We start from the raw sequence: 17,167 nt of genomic DNA, 5'->3' as shown, positions 1-17,167 counted from the left end.
TAAAGCTAAGCCTGAGGCAGAAGGAAACTTCTCCTTTTTCATTTGGTACTTCCTAAGAGACAAGGAGGGATATGAAGATCACTCTGCACCTTCTAGGCTGGGCTGGAAGCACTTTTTGAAACAAGTATGCATGAGCCTGTATACACCCAGTACAAAGAAGTGACAAGGAAACCACAGGTGACCTGTGTCAGCCTCAGTTAGCCCTCTTGCCAAAGAAGATTAGGCATGTCCACAAAAAGGCCCCACATTTTACTCCCACAAGTTGTTTCACGGGGATTTTAATATCCAGGATAAACAATGCTGTTGTGAGTGACTTCATCTGTGAGCACAGTCCATCAGCCCTCGGGTTTTGCACGGGTGCAGCCAGGCTGGCACCAGCTTTGTGCCAGGAACAACTTACAGCCATGGCTGCTTTTCCATCTGGGAAAGGTAAAGCAGGACAGGAACCCGCACGAAGAGTAGCAACAAATTGAGTTGTGTAGATAAAAAGGTAAAACTTCCCCCAATGCTTGTAAACAAATACAGCCACTTTCTAGTGCAGAAAAAACCGAAGTAATTAGGGGGGCAGAAGTAATTTCAGCTCATGGCTGAAAGCAGGGAGAAAGGGGATTGAACATATCCCTATGATCTGAATATTGCAGTGGGCTTTATGGATCAAAGATGGGCTGCTTACGTAAAAGAAAAAAAAAAAGTGTTCATATAGCAGGTACTGGCCCACATTATTCACTATTATGTGGAATAATTAAATGGATATATATTTTTTTAATCATTCCTTTATGAAAAAAATAAAGGTTTTTTAACATACAAAGCCTGTATGTTAAATAGTGTAATTTAAGTGTTAGGGGGAAAAACGTCAGGTGGAACATCTCTCATGATCATTATGCATGTATTGAAGCATATCAGTTCTGAGGAATTCCTGTGTTGTTTGTGACAGCCAGGTATCAGCCACTGCCCAGATGAACTGCAGTGAAGAATCCCTATGATAATCATGGAGGTTAGTGTCCAGTTCATAGAGACAAACATGTTTTATGATCATTTTTCACTGAGAATAATAGGAGACTTTTATACATATAGCTGTGAAAAGTGAAATAAGTAAGGCAAGATTCTCTTTTAAGTTCTTCTCACCTGTCAGTACCATTCTAGTTCTTTCAGATCTGCACAATTAATTTCTGTGCAAATACACTGCAACTCCAAGTACCACTGCTGGAAGTAGGCACCCTTAATGTGTTTTGGATTTGTGTTTTTTTTTTAAATTCTGTTTCGTATTGATCCACATTCAGTAGATGAAATTATCTTCAAATCATTCGTTAAATATATCTAGCCTTGCGTAGGTCACAAAACCACGAAGTTATTCTGTTTTCTCACCTTTCGAGGTAATCACGTTTAAACGGTAAAATGCCAGTGGGGGAAAAGAATGCCCAAACCCCTATGGCATGAGATTACCCGTAAAGATAAGGCAGATGTCTATAACTGTATATATAAAACATATTGGTGTGAAGCCAGTGCGGAGGGCGTCCGTCTGTCCCTCTGTCCGTTCCTCCATCCCTCACTCCCGGCCGGGTCCCGCCGCGCGCTCCCGGCCCGCGCGCACGCGCAGCCCCGCGCAGGCGCGCTCGCTGTGCCCCGCTCCGGGCCGGGTCCCGCTCCGGGCCGGGTCCCGCTCCGGGCCGGGTCCCGCTCCGGGCCGGGCCGCGCTGCCGCCGCCATCGCCTTTCCGTCCCCGCTGCCGCCGCCGGGGGCTGCGGGTCCCGCCGGGCCGCGGGCGGAGCGCAGCGGCACCATGTCGGCAGCACGGCCCAGCGACGGCCCCGAGGCAGAGACAGTGCGCGGTGAGTGACTCCCAGCGGCGGGGCGCGGCTCCGCCGGGCTCTGGCTGTCCGCCCGTCGGTGTCAGTGCCGGCGCTGTGCCTCGGGCCGCGGCCCCGCTCCCAGGTTCTCCGCGGCCACAGGCGGCAGCGCTGCTGCGATCTCTCCTCACAGGGCTTCCTGCCGGCATCCGAGGGGTGGGCGGGGGACTGGGCTTGTCACCACCGGGTCAGCTCCGGCTTCGAGCGGACAGGCAGTGGGTGCACTCGAACAACGTGCTCCCGTCGCGTTTAAATATGGTTAGATTATGAAAAGCCTTCGTTTTTCAGATATGTTTATGTAGCTGTGCGGTATTTATTAAGTTGGCCTGGCAAGTCAGCCTTGTCTCCATCACTGGGAACGTTATGGAGCAGATCATTCCAGAGGTCATCACCAAGCATGTAGAGGAGAAGAAAGTCATCTGGAGTAGTCAGCATGGCTCTGCCGTGGGGAAATCAATCTGATAGCTGCCTATCATGGCATGGCAGGATGGATCAGTGAGGGGACAGCAATGGGTGTTGTCTGTCTTGACTTCACAAGGGTTTTGCACTGTCTCCCATGATATCCATGCAGGCAAGCTCAGGAAATGTGGGTTCGATGAGTGGACAGTGAGGTGGACCAGGAGCTGGCTGAATGGCAGAGCTCAGAGGGTTGTGGTCAGCAGAGTAGGAGGCCTCTAATCCATGGCATTCCCTGGGAATCAATAGTGAGTCCAGTCTTACTCATTTTGTTTATCAACGACCTGGACAATTGGATAGAATGTACCCTCAGCAAGTTTTCTGGTGGTACAAAACTGAGGGAGTGGCTGCTACACCTGAGGGCTGTGCTGCCATTCAGTGGGACCTTGATAGGCTGGAGTTGGGCACAGGGAAACTTAGTGAGGTTCAACAAGGGCAGGTGTAGGGTCCTGCACTTGGGGAGGAATGGCCCCAAGTACCAGCCCAGGCTCAGGACTGACCTACTAAAGAGCAGCTCTGCTGAACAGGACCTGGGATCTTGGTGGATAACAAACTGTCCATGAGCCAGCAGTACCCTTGTTCCAGGAGGGCTGATGGTATCCTGGGGTGCATCAGCAATAGTATGGCCAGCAGGTCCAGGGGGGTGATCTTCTCCCTCTACTCAGTCCTAGTGAGGCCGCTTCTGGAGTGCCATGACCAGCTGTGGGCTCCTCAGGACTAAGACATGGAGCTACTGGAGAGGGTCCAGTGGAAGGCCATGAAGATGCTGAGGGGTCTGGCCTATTTCTCTTATGAAAAGAGAGTGTGGGAGCTGTGCCTGTTTAGTCTGGAGAGGACTGAGAAGGGATCTCATTAGGGCAGGGACCAAGAGGAGGGTGCCAGGCTTTTTGGGGGCGCCTAGCAACAGAGCACGGAGCCACTGTCATAAGCTTCAACGCTTCACTTCAATGTGAGAAGGAATTTTTTTACATGGAGTGTGGTGGAGCACTGGAGAATGCTGCCTAGGGAGATCATGGAGTCTCCCACTTTGGAGATATTCAAAACCCACCAGAACACATTCCTGTGTAAGCTGCTCTAGGTGACTGCCTTGCCATGGGATGATCTCCATGGATTGGATCACCTCCAGAGGTGCCTTCCAACCCTATTGGTACTGTAAACCTCATAATTTGTGCTTGAAGGGGTATGAAGATTTATTGGCATGCTATTTTAATGTCCCACATTAAATACTCCTACAACGTAGGAGAGTGTAAGAGAGTGATGTGGTGGTGAGAAACTGCTAGAACTGGATGTCTGATCTTTCTGGTAAACCATGGGTTTATGGTTTACCTAAGCAGGATGCATAAAAGATCTAATTAAGAGCAGAATATTAAAAAATCAGTACAATGAAAATCTAGTGAAGTATAAACATGCTTGGCTTTTCATCAATGTCAAGTTTTACCAAAATAAAATGCGTGTACTGTCCTTTAACACATTTTAGCAAAATATGGTACAGACAAATTATTAAAGACATTTACAATTTAGGGATGTTTCCAGCTCTTCAGTTTCTGCATGCATTTCTTATGTAAGTTTTTTGAGTCTCACTGTACCAGCTTGTGCTAGGAAGTGCTATGCTGTTGACAGATAGAGTCCAAACAATTTTAAGAGTTGATTGCATGGGAAAATTGAGGCACCCTCTAGTGATGGTTATTTTCTTTTACAGAAGCTTATTTTCCAAGAATAAACAGAATAGCTCTTCAGAAGAAAACTAGTCACTAGTTTCCATATGTGATAAATGTTTTGTTTTCCTGAGTATTTTGCTCTGTTACTTCTGCTTCCAAAATACCTGTAATTTTGCAAACTTTGTATGATCAAGTGAAAAGTACGATATGTGATATTTTGGATAGACTGTAGCATTGGTTTACTTAATTGTAGTATAATTTATCCATCTATTTGGTTGGGTTTTTTGAAGTTGCATCTTGCATTTTGAGAAAGACTACATCTTGAGCTGAAGCCTTCATCTATCTATTCAAAACTGAATTCAGTTTCCCTTACCTCTCCAGGATTCAGTTTCATCGATATATAAATAATTTAAATTTCCATGTATTTGTTATGGTTTTGAATATGCTGACAACTGCTGTTAGCTATTGTGCTGCCCAGTTATCAAGTAAGAGTAGATTTGAGTTTCTCACTCCTTTGTTAGAGTGATGATCTGTGTATGAATTTCTGATTATCATTTTTTTGCCAAGTGATAGCTACCCATTAAAAAAAAAATATTTCCTCCTTCAGTTTTCCAGGTGCCATTGAAAAGTTCTACATTGTCTCTTTGCTCCACTCTCTGGTTTTGCTTTTACTTTGATGCCTGTGATAATGCATCACCTCTATTCTGAGACGTTCTTAGTTTGTCATAGTTGTCATCGTATTATGTTAAATCTGTGGTGTTAAAAGTATACACACCCCCACACTGCTTTTTTCAGGAAAAGGGAACTGTATTTTAAGACAAGTGGGAAGTAGATAATTTTTCTGTAATCGTCAATTTGTCACATCCCTCAAATAGGTGGTTTATTTTCTTCTAGCATGGAATGATTATCGTTCTTGGCCCACTATGGCAAGCTTTTCTTGAAACATGTCTATCAGCTACCTGTTCACTTAATATTCAGCATAATCTCTGTACCAGTCTTTCAAACATTCAGTCAGTCTCTACTGATTTATAATGCAATCTGTTTGTAGAAATTTGTGCTTAATGTGTGTGCTTAATGCCTTTATATCTTTCTCAAATGGAACGACATGGCTGTATGGCTGTCCACTAGTCAGCCTACTAAATAAGAGTTTCAAAAGAATTGCTTTAAATAAAAAGCCTGTGTCTGGTAGTTACTGCCTTGTGAAGCCAGCACAACTGCAGTGTTGCTGTAAATTTTTCTTCATTGTTGGGTTTGTGTCTTAACTGTGCATTTATGCCGTTGTTGTATCCATGAAAAGTACAGCAGTTTTTCTAGGATCTGTGCTGGAAGTTACCATTCCCTGTTTTCATTCAGGTAACTGATGCTTGGTCAGAGCATTAACATCTGTCTTGTGCCTGGTTTCTGCATCCTTTGAGATACTTGCAGAAGTTCTGAGTCAGTGTCAGTGTAGAGAGCTTTGAAGCCACACTGAGGTCCAATGGCTTTGGCCCCGTCTGAGTGCAGATGAAATCCAAGGAAAACACTAGATGACATTTTCAGATTCTCAGGTTTAATTTTGGTTTGACTATCCAGCAAAATTGTTAGATCTGTCTGACGTAAAACACAGAGCCACTGTAGGAGCCAAACCATGGTGGGATATTTTTAAGCCTTCTGATGGTGATCCTGCAAAGTAATGTGTTCATGGATATCAGTTTTCCTTTCTTCACTTCAAAGATATATTTTGAAGTTGAGCACAACTTAGTTGGCTGTAGAGCCTGTTTACATAAGCAGAGCAAAAGTGTTTGTCCAGAGAAATAAAGTAACAAAACCAATTTTTTAATGTGGCCATTTTTTTCAAAAAGCTACAGTATCTCACAGTATTGGATGCAACTACCAAAGCCTTAAAATGGTTTTCATTATATATAGAAAAGATAATGACCCTGTTGTCTCAAGGAACAGATGAATTAATAAAGAATTCTGCATACAGAGCATAAGTTCTGATGCTCTGAGTGCTTAAAGTAGCAGCAGATTTTTTTCTGCCCTAATTTTGCCTGTTTACACTGTTCACTTAACTTGTCTGGAAATGTTTACAGACAGTTGTAAAGGATTTCAGATCATCTGATCTGTTGCTTTCTAGTCTGCATTTATTAGAGTGGAATCGAATAACACATTTGCTGCAATGAAATAGAATATATTTTTGCATGCTAACTGAACAGAATGAAATGGTAGAAAAAATTCACAAGAGGAAAATCTAAAGGTAACTCTAGACCCGCTTCTTCCTTGAAATATTTTTTTCTAAGTCTTGATTCTTGGGTTTGGTGGGGTTTTTTGGTTGATTGAATTTCTTTGAGGGTTGGGGTTTATCTATTTGTTTGGTTCTGTTTTTTAACTTAAAAGCTTGCCCTAGTGAATGTTCCATAACTGTTTAAGCCGCTCAGTTCCAGTGTTAGAATAAAAAGTTGTTGTTTTTTCCAGTGTGTACCCACCTTTCAAACTGCAGTTAAAGTTCATAATTTCCATCTCCAGCAGGCAGAACCTTTTTTCTGTGTGCCATAATCTTTCGTGAGCCTGAAGCTTCAAAAATTGCTTAAGTTTTTTCTCAATTCCAAAAACTTTTCAAAGGCCATCTGTGAGAAAATGTGACTTTCTGAGAAGTCTTGCTTGTGTTTTCTGTACAGATAAACACTATTGCACCATTAAAATGGTTAATATATCTTTTAAAGGCGTTAGATTGAGGCAGATGCTTCAAATATTTGCAAAATGGGGGTTAGCACTTTGCACCTTGTTAATTCTTTTGAAAGTTTCCAAATGCAATGAGTGTTTATTTTCTAGAAATACAAGCAATAAATTGTATAATTTGGAAATATTAGAATTCTCCCAAATCTCTTGATGGTTCTGAGTAGAATCAGTAGTAGTGAGGTTTATCTTGATGTATTTTTCTTTTCTAAATATTGGTGGACTAAAAGTGTACTTAAGCATTTCTTACGGTGATTCATAGTATATAGTGAAAGGTAGATCTGTTGTAGTGTAAAGGCATTTAAATTATACATTTTAAGGACTGGATTCCAAAAAATATGTTTCATTCATATTTTCTCATGCATTCTCTGTTGGAATGTGGGACTCTGGTATAAATGGTTTTATTTTCCATACATTTCTTTCAGAAAATACTTAATTTAAAAACATTTCCACTTTTTTTCTGTTTCAGAGTTGCCACCCGCTCCTTCTACATCAAGGATAAGCTTTGCAGAGCTTTCTGTTAGGCAGCGAATGAGAGAGAAACTAAAAGCAGCAAGGGTAAGAATCCTTCAGAAGTCCTGTTTGATTGACCTCAGTCTTATAAGGAACACCCACTTCATTTTACTTGCTTTGTGCTGTGTGAATTTGAGTTGGGATATCTGCTTTTTTATTTCTGAAGCTGAAAGAGTACTCAGTTCATGAGTATAGTTACATTGCTATTTTCTTTTCTAAAGTTAATATTTAATTTGTTGATAGTAACCTAGAAGGTATCATTGTTTTGTAATTCAGATGATACAGTCATTACAAGTTCCTTCTGTGTTCTTTGCCAAAAAATTTCTTACACTATTTTGAAAGTAATGGATTTCTTTTTATGTTCGCTGTACAGTTTAATAAGGGATATTAATATATGGATCTGGAAAATCGCTTAAGCTGATTTTATAATTATAGATTCTGTCCCTAACACAAATATAAGTGTTGAGTTCCTAGGAATCATTATAGCTTTGATCTATTTCTGTTTCTATTACAGCTAAACATTTTTTTCATTTGTTTGCTTAGACAAAAGCTGAAATTACTTTATCACAAGAAGACCCCAGTTCACAACCAAGGCGCTTAAAAGGCATCAGAGAAAGAAAAGCAGGAGTTGGACTGGATAAAAGGGTAAAAGTCTGCATTCTATCTTGCTATTCTTATCATAAGAAAGTGAATGTGAAACATGAAAAAAGCAAAGTCTTCACACTCTTGAAGATCAATTTCATTTAACAGAATTATGCTGCTGCTTGATTTAGTAACCAGAAAGGAGCCGTTCTGATTATTGTTTTTAAAGTATATATTTAACAGTAATAAATTACTTACATTGTAGTATGAACATCATGTGAAACTTGTGTCATTTAGAGATTCTTGACTTCTGTTGTTTAAGATGCCTTGAAGTATTTAAAATTTACTAGATCAGGACCTTTATATAAATAAAGCTCCCACTGTAAAAGAGCTTTATATAAATTTGAACAGTGCAATTGCTAAATGCTGGATATGAACTTTGTCATTGTATTTTATTGTGTTTCCTTGTTGCCATTTTATATTGAGGTTTTTTTGTATAAACATGTTCTTTGTTAGAAAATGAATTTTGTATTAAAAAAACAACAAAGGCTTTGCCTGTGCAGAACTGGCACTCATATTCTTCAGAATTCACAGAAAGATTGCTTGCTGTAGAAAATGTGTTCCAAAGAATGTGTTACTCCCAGGAAATAACAGCATATAGCAGTAACACCTTTGTATGGAATTTCAAACAATATCATTTAGCCTGGCTAAATCACTTGTCTGGGGGAGAATTGTTATTTCATGTACATTGTGGGAAGATTCTTGGCAATGTTATCTTATAATAAGCAATTATTACAGCTTTCAGTTAAGTAGTACTGTTTTAATATATTTGTATTAGGAAAATGTAGAAGCAATATCCTTATTAGAGTTGTTTATTAATTTTATATCAAGTATATGTGAAACTTTCTACATGTTGGTTTTGTTTCTTGTACTTATTTATGCACAAGGTATTGTTGTTAAACAAGTGGCCATCAGATTGACAGAGTCAGATTTTCTTTTTGATATTATTGTAATAGAGGTAAACTTAAGAATTGTCTTCCTTTAATCTAACAATTCAGACCACAAAGAAGAACAGTTAGAATGGTAGATGTATTTTTGTTGGTTAAGCCTGATGACAATCACTTTAAAGCACTTAAATGCACTTGCTGATGCAACCTCAGAACCAGTGACCTTTACAGTGATCGTGACTGCAAGTGGATAAACATGATACCTCTTTTCAAGAAAAGGCAGGGGTGTGTCACCCATGGAGTTAGAGAGTAGCCTAGCAATAATGTTTGACAGAATAAAATAAATAATCGAGTGTGTATTTCAGCAGCCAAGCAGTGAACACCACCTTTTTAAACAATACCAAAGAGGGTTTTCCTGATTGCAGCAGGGGTTGTCTGAGAGGAGCTCTGATTCCCTTCCCTGAGCTGCAGTCTCTGCCAGCAGCCCCTCTGACACTGCTGCCCTGCTGGGGCTGTCTGCCCAAGGGCAGCCATTGCTGCCTCCTTGCTCTCCCTTTGGACATCAGCATGTGATTGCTTGTGTTCAGGAGTGCAGAAACAATGATCCCATCAGCAGTGAAGACAGCTACTGTCATTTATGCAGTGAACCATTTCTACATGCTCTACAGTCTATTTCTTGACCCAAAGGAATTAAGTAATGGTTAGATGTACCCTTGTAAAATCAATATGCAATCCCTTTGTTACCACAGTAGCGATGTTTCTCTTTTGTTATTTTATTCTGTAAAAGTGCAATATCTAATAACTCTAGTCAATTGTTTGTATTTTTTTATGATTCACTAGATGTATACTAAAACTTATGTATATGTTTTTATGCAGTCTGATAATGATAAATTCAGGGAGATGCCAGAGGGTGAATCACACTTAACATCAAAAGTAAAGTTTCGTGATTCTGTAAAAAAGCTTAAGCAAAAGTCAACAGTAAGTACCAATTCCTCCATTTCAATAATGAATATTAATTTAATTTAACCTTTATATGGCTTCATGATTCTGTTTGAAGAAGGAGACAGAATTCAGTCTTAAGCAGTGGCGAAGGTTTTATTTAATTTAAAAATTCACAAGCAGTATGTGCCAATAATTGAAGTATATAAAAGGAACCTTCATCAAATATAAGAATGGCTTTGGGTCATTTGGTTAAAAAACCCTAAAAGCTGTAGTAAATCCATCTGGACACTACAGGGGTTTGCAGGAAAAACATGTCTTCTGTTTAAATCTTTTTTATTGAATGCCACCAGTTCGCAGTTAAAGCATTTTACAGACTAGTATATTGATATTTATTAACCACAAAGTACTAATGTTAATTCTTTTCCTAGAGGATTCATCCTAAAGCTAAAGGGACCTGGATCCTTCAAAGGCAAAAGGCCATTAGAAATTTCTTTGCCTGTCATTTGCCTAGGTATCTGCAGTGTGGCCAGAACTTAAACTTTGGTGTTCTGATTCACAAATGGTTTATATTTAAAACAATAAGAATGTTAAAATTAGACCAGGTAACTTTTTCAACAAAACTTTGCAAGAAATATTTAATGAATATATAGAAATAGAGAAAGTTTAATGAATCATTTACAAATTTCAGTTAGCTTCAGCATTTGAGTGAGTTCTGTTTGAGATAAAATAATAATTATCTTATAACAAATGTTTATACATGCTGCTGTTTCATATTATTAATGGGAAGATTTATTCAATTTATTCACTTGCCCTAATTTTCTTAAGAATACATAATAAAGTATCTTTGTCTTCTTTTTTTAGTTCCAGGATGATTTTCCTTCTGAGGAAGAAGCATATAATTTCTTTACCTTCAATTTTGATGCTGTAGCAGAGAAAATGGAAGCTGGATCCAGAAAAAAGAATGGATTAAATGAAGAAGAAGAGGTAGAAGAAGAAGATGAACAAGAGGAGGATGAAATGGTGGGAACTATAGTATAAATGTTAATATTTTTTATTCAGAATTCTGCTCATGTAATTTTTATTTATTTTTATTATTTTTTTATTATTTTTATTTCTGTTCATTTTATTTATTTATTTATATACATATATGTTTTATTATATATAAAACAGGATCTTTGGTTTCCTTAAAAATTCTCAAAGCATACTTTCTCAAGAAACTTTCTTAAGAAACAGACAAACTAACAGATGTTTGCACTTAACCAATAGGATGAAGACGTATGCCTAGTGAAAGATGATGATTTATTCATAGGGCAGACAGATGAAGACCTTGTAGTAGTGAAACCTGTTGATTGTGAAAGCTACACTGAGCAACTGAAAAGGGAAAAAGAATTTCTCTTTGTTCCCAGCATGTTAGCAGGTATGAAGATTGTGCTTATCCATTTAGTTCCTGGATTTTTGCAGAGCATGGCACCCTCTGATTTGCTGAGGAAATCTGGTACTATCAGCAGCAGCAGAGAGAGATGTTTCATTGCAGCAGAGAGAGGTGTTTCATTGCAGCTCTCTGACACTGCTCATCCAGTTGAGTGTGAAAAAGTCTGGCAGATGGATTAGCTGGGAGCATGCACACTTCAGCAGGTCATCACCTGCTGCACTGGCAGGTGTACTCAGGGCACCTCAGTTGCTTGGGGGTATTTTCCTTACTGCTGTCTGTAGGAAATGCAAGGTGCTAGCCCCTCTTCTGCTGTTATTTAATGTATTCAGCATTGATCATATCTCTGACTTTTTTGCCTTATTCCCACAGAACTTCAAAGTCCTAAAAAATTGCTTTATAGTATCACTTGCTATTTGATATTTGAACTGAAAGAAATAGAAACAAGTCTCCCACTATATACTGGAATGGTACCAGTACAGCTTGCAGTGCAATGTCATAATATTTCACGTTGTATGCCTCTGTTTTTTCATGTCTTGTAATTTAGTTCTGACTACTTCTGTGTGATCCACTGTGTTCTGATTTAGGGGAGAACTTTTGTTGTAACCCTCAGTACAATCTTTTCCTGGTTCGAGGTTGCTTCTTGAAAAATATTGAATCCATATACACAGTGAAACAGCCTTGCAGGCAGGTCTTCAAACTCCACCTGCTGTTATTTGGCTAACATAATTCTTGTATGACACTAGCTTAAGCAAACTATTTGTTAACTGAAGGTCTGATTAGTTTGAATGTTTCACTTTCCATTGGAAAGACTTAAAAATGCTTCTCTAGTCAGTTGCTACTCCAGGTTTTTTACACTGTTCTGCAAGCAACTATTAACACTAAACTCCACTAAGTAGCTTGAAGTATTTTTGGTAAAGAAATTTTTAGTTATTGGTTTATTAGAACTGTGGTGCTTTGTGGTACTATTATGGGAGATCTGTCTTGATTAAGATAAGGACCTGTTTTAATTCTGTATTTATTTCTTTTTTTCCTATGTAGCAAAATACTTCTGACAGCATGCTTATTATACAGTGCCAATCATTTTAAGAATTAACAAACTAAAACTACAGTTACAAGATATTTTACATGGTTTTCTTCTTTCTTCTAATGTCTCATTAGTGCCTGCTTCTGAGAAGATGCCTAGAAATATGCAGCCCAGGTACCTTGAGGATGAAGGTCTTTACACTGGAGAAAGGCCCTTTGTATCACAGTCTAATCAAAATATTTTAGAAAACCGAATACTCAGACAGGACCAAGTAAGTCACTGCTACCTTTTTAGTTGTAACTTTTATCAGTATTTTATTTATCTTTATAAGTATCCTTTTTTTGTTATAGTTAAGTACGTGGATAGTCATGCTAATATGGGGCTTTCATCTTCAAAATGTTTAGCAGCATCAGGTGTTGGGAAATACATACTTTTGTAGGAGCCTGTTTTTAGTTTAACCCCACTGTCAGAACATCAGACTGGGTCTTACAAAACTGGTGTATTTTCTTGGCTCTGCTTGTAACCTGCTGAGAAACAGACCACTGATCAGACTGGAAGGCTAATTAAATATTGGTATAGATTATCAGAGAGGTTGTAGAATCCTTTCAGATTTTTAAGTATGACTTGAAGACTTGGGAAAGACTTGGAAAAGTAGCTTGGATATATTTTGTCCTCCGATATTATCATCCTATACATGGTAAGGTGTGTATTCAGTATAGACTTAAACTCCTGAGCAGAAGCTGCCCTTTTTTTTTCCTTTTTCTTTGTGATTCTGTGTATTCTTCATGTTCTTTTGCTAATCAGATTGGGAACATTTGGATCTAAAATTTTTGAATGGGCCGTTTGAACCCAGTTAGTTTTCTGCTTGACTTCCTGGTGTTTCCACATCAACATCTGGCTCAATGGTCAGGTATTGAAAATAATAATAAATATAAATACAAGGTATATAAAGCAGGTATGGAACTAACAGGGTAGGGCAGCATCCTTTCAGCTGCACTGGTTTAAGCTGTGTTTGAATCCAGGTCATGAGAACAGAGGGATGAATTATCCATGTGAAACCATGGATAGCAATTTCTGTGTAAAATACTTACCTGGTCTGCTTTCATAGATGCTGTTTAAGTAGTTCAGGTTTTGGACTAGAAGATTTAAGAGGTGCTTTGATAAATCATCTGAGCTGCCATTTAGCTCTTGTGTAAAACAAGACTTAGAATTCTTTCCATTTTAGTGATTTAAGAAAATAACATTTAAATAACTGACATGTTGATTTTTTTTTCTTTCAAATCTATCACACTGAATGTTGAAGGGAAAATAAATGAGTATAATCAAAGTTTGAGCAACATCTTGGTCTTTTAATTTCAAAACTTACCTCTGGTATATTTGAAGATTTCATTTTGGTGTATTAGGAAACTTTTGGTTATTTCAGTCACAAACAATCCATCACCTTTTATTCTGTATTTTTTATAAGAATTACGATTTTGCAAGTAATTCCTTTATAAAGTAAGAATATATAATTTTGTTTTTCTTTGTAGGGGAAAGAATGGTTTGGTGATGATGGCAAAATCTTGGCATTGCCTAATCCAATTAAACAGTCTTCTACTAGGCCTCCAGTATTCTCACTCGAAGAAGGCATTGCACCAGAACTTGAAACAGTGTATAGAAAGGTAAGCATATTTCATATATGTGAGACTCAGTGTCCCAGTTCTTCTGCACCAGAAACCCTGGTGACATGAAGGGTTTTGTGCTAAGAACCATGACTATTGATTGGTTTTTGTGATTTCATATCTGTTCTTTAAATCAGTTCTACTTTATTAAGTATCTGTCTGTTTTTTCTTTTAAAAATGCATACAAAAGGATGAAGAGTTTATGTAGTCCTGGTTGAAGTAGTAAAGTGTCAGCTCATGACAAACACCTGAAAATCTGAGCCACTAAGATCATTGTGAGGCCCCTTAGATATTCTCATGCCAAAGTAGAGCAGTTCCTATATTAGTGTATATATAGAGGTTGCTCATGTAGACAGTGACTAATTTTGAGTTATGTAGCATCAATTCAGATATTTTGGGGAGGTTGTGGAGGTTTTGCTTTGTTTTTCATGTTTGTTTTATTTGCAGGGGTTTTTGTGGTTGGCTTTTTCCAGTCACAGCGTACCTACCCTGGCAAACAGCAGTCTCAATGTGCAATCAGCACAAATCAAAATAAGTTTCAATTAAAACCATTCAGCAATCTTGAAGCAAGCTTTACTTGTTCTGCTTGTTAGAATTCTATTACCCTTTGGAAAAGCTGACTTCTAAGACTTTAAAATAGAGTGCTCATTTGGGACACATAAGTGCTTCTGACTGTTGTTGATACAAATTTAAATGTGGCCCTTCAGTTGATGCTGGTAATAAATATGCAACCCACAGTCTGCATCCAGTAGCACAGATCTGTGCAGGGTGCTTCTGCAGGCAGGAAGAATTTACTGTTTAGATCATGTAAAGATAGGCCAAGAGAGCTCATGTTTCAGGAACACCAAGTTGACATGAACAGTGACATAGAAATATCTAAGTCACAGTGGTAAGACACTGAGCTTAAGGGTCCTTTAGGGGCAGAAAAACAGTTAAAGCATAAGGAATTCAAAGTTCTCATTTTTATGACACATGATATCTTTTGATGAGAAACTGAATGTGGAAGGATCAGGTGGACTCAAGTGTGTTTCATGACCATTTATGTCAGTCCTATAAAAGAGCTAAATAAGTCCTATGCAACAGCTAAATTTTCCTCCAAATCCTGCTTTTTCCTGTTCTCAGAAAGGGACTACAACAAATGCTACATAACTAACAATCTTTTACAGCACCATAATACCGCTGGTGAATGTCTTCTGAAGGATCCTAATAAGGGAGCAGGAGTAGTCAGGCTGGAAGCAGTGTTAATTCTCTTCTGATTTCACTAACTTGAGGGTGTAAGCCATGGATGTCTTTTTGTTGCAATGGATTGAAGTAGGCTTTTTAAGCTTTGTTATTGAAAACTTTCATTTACTGGTCTGAATTTCCCTGGTGTTTGAATGGGGAAGCAAGTAATATATTTCCTAATCTACACAATCTACAAGGAGAGCTCCTTGTCTTCCTAATCTACAAGGAGATCTGTTCTGAGAGCTGGACCCTATCCTAGAGCTCAGTTCTAAGAGGAAACAAAGCAATACTAAACAAATGTGTCAAAACAGAACTAGAAGGCTCTGCTTTTTTCTAATTCAGTTTCCTTCTCTTCATTGCTCAGCAAAACCTTCAGTATAGGAAGATATTATTTTATATTCAGTATATTTCAGCCTCACATGGACAAACAAAAAAAAATCCTTGAAAAATACTGTTGTAAGAATCTCTAAATTCATTTTATTCCTTTTTCCTTTCAGGCAATAAAAATGACATCTACCAATCAGTATTTTGTTGGACCTGGAGATTTTCAGGGGCTGTTTCAATTGGATATTGATATTTCTGGACTGATATTCACCCATCATCCCTGTTTTAGCCGTGAGCATGTGTTAGCAGCTAAACTGGCTCAGCTATATGATCAGTATTTAGCAAGGAAACAGAAGAATCTTACCAAACTTCTCACAGACAAGGTATTTCTGTTCTGTCTTCATACTTGTTGAGAAAATGACATGACAGTTTAAGGTAAAAGCTGAACTTGTCAGAAGTGAAAAACCTAAATATTTGACTGAGTTGCTTGTGCTCAGTGCAGAATTGCATTTTTAAGATTAAGAATTTCTTTGATCTTTGAATTTGAATTAACTCCGAAGTAAAAGGAATACAGTAACATTTGCATAGTATTCCTTAGAGTATCCAAAATGTTTCCCATTAAGTGACAGATAAGACATTACAGGATTGTGTACAGCAGCTCTGACAGGGAGACAGCAAAAGACATTATTCAATGATGGAGGGAAGTTAGTGAAGTTTAGCTTCAGTTATCAAATCAAAGTAAAAGGAAGCAGTTTAATTTCACCAGATTGTTCAAAAGTAGAACCCATTTCTACGTATGTATCTGTGTTTAAAATGCATACTGCTGCCACATTTACTCTGGGACTCTTGTGACATGGCAGAACCCAAGGCTGGATGTAGACTCCTGTGTTGCTGGCTCTGTTGCTGGCTTCCTGGGTGAGCTTGACAGGGCTGCTCATCCCCTGTGTACCACCACTCTTCCTCTCTCTGTACATTGGAAGTAATAGCAGTGGTTTTTTGGTTTAAGTGTGTACACAAACATAAGGCATTGTCAACACAATTCTGATGTCATCAGGGCCCAAAAGATCACTTCTCTGTCAAAAATTAGTTGGATTATTAAGTACATATGCATTCAGATTTCCATAAACTAAAGGTCATTATTTTACATTAAAGAACTATTATAAGGGGAAAATAATCATTGTATATTGTACATTGTATATTGCTCATTTTTGTATTAGTGTAATGAGGGTCAGTAGGTGGTGTACGGATATTTCTGAATTTTTATATAAAGCATTAGGTTATAGTTCTAATGATGGATAGACATTTCACAGTGTCACAAAATAATTCCTTGGTATACTTTGTTCTGTTAGTACTTTTGAAGGATTTGCCTTAGTGCTGTCTGAAACAGAACATTTGGGTTATCCATGTCTTCATTACAGGAACTTATAAAGCCATAGAATCATTAAGGTTGGGAAAGACCTCTAACACCATCAAGTTCAGCCATTAACCCAGCACTGCCAAGTCCATCACTAAACCACTAGCCCCCAAGTACCAGTCTGCACATCTTTTAAATATCTCCAGGGATGGTAGATGTCCCTGCAGAGCCTGTTCCAGTGCTTGACAAAGCTTTCAGTGAAGAAATTTTTTCCCAAGATCCAATCTAACCTCCCTGGGACTTGAAGCTGTTTCCTCTTGTCCTATCCCTTGTTACTTGACAGAAGAGACCAACATCTCTCTACAGTCTCCTTTCAGGGATGGTTTAACCTGGAGATGCTCATGAGGGACCCTGTTGCTCTCTGCAACTGCCTGAAAGGAGGCTGTAGGCCAGGTGAGGGGTTCAGTCTCTTACCCCAGGCAACCAGA

General features: G+C 38.6%; 1 protein-coding gene across 1 annotated transcript in view; it reads left to right on the top strand.

Moving 5' to 3' along the window:
• LOC132326642 (complement C1q tumor necrosis factor-related protein 7) overlaps window positions 1-17,167 on the top strand; it is a 114,441-nt gene that overhangs the window by 59,364 nt on the left and 37,910 nt on the right. Inside the window, exons 1-9 of the mRNA XM_059845140.1 lie at window positions 1,622-1,829; window positions 7,146-7,234; window positions 7,733-7,834; window positions 9,595-9,696; window positions 10,522-10,680; window positions 10,927-11,077; window positions 12,251-12,387; window positions 13,646-13,777; window positions 15,499-15,708. Coding sequence (XP_059701123.1) covers window positions 1,781-1,829; window positions 7,146-7,234; window positions 7,733-7,834; window positions 9,595-9,696; window positions 10,522-10,680; window positions 10,927-11,077; window positions 12,251-12,387; window positions 13,646-13,777; window positions 15,499-15,708 — 1,131 coding nt within the window. The 5' untranslated portion in view covers window positions 1,622-1,780. Of the gene's footprint in view, window positions 1,830-7,145; window positions 7,235-7,732; window positions 7,835-9,594; window positions 9,697-10,521; window positions 10,681-10,926; window positions 11,078-12,250; window positions 12,388-13,645; window positions 13,778-15,498; window positions 15,709-17,167 lie in introns of the transcript that reaches the window.

The sequence above is a fragment of the Haemorhous mexicanus genome, chromosome 4, assembly GCF_027477595.1.
Source record: "Haemorhous mexicanus isolate bHaeMex1 chromosome 4, bHaeMex1.pri, whole genome shotgun sequence".
NCBI lineage: Eukaryota > Metazoa > Chordata > Aves > Passeriformes > Fringillidae > Haemorhous > Haemorhous mexicanus.
The sequence above is the reverse complement of the archived record's forward strand: the minus strand, read 5'-3'. Positions and strand labels throughout refer to the sequence as shown.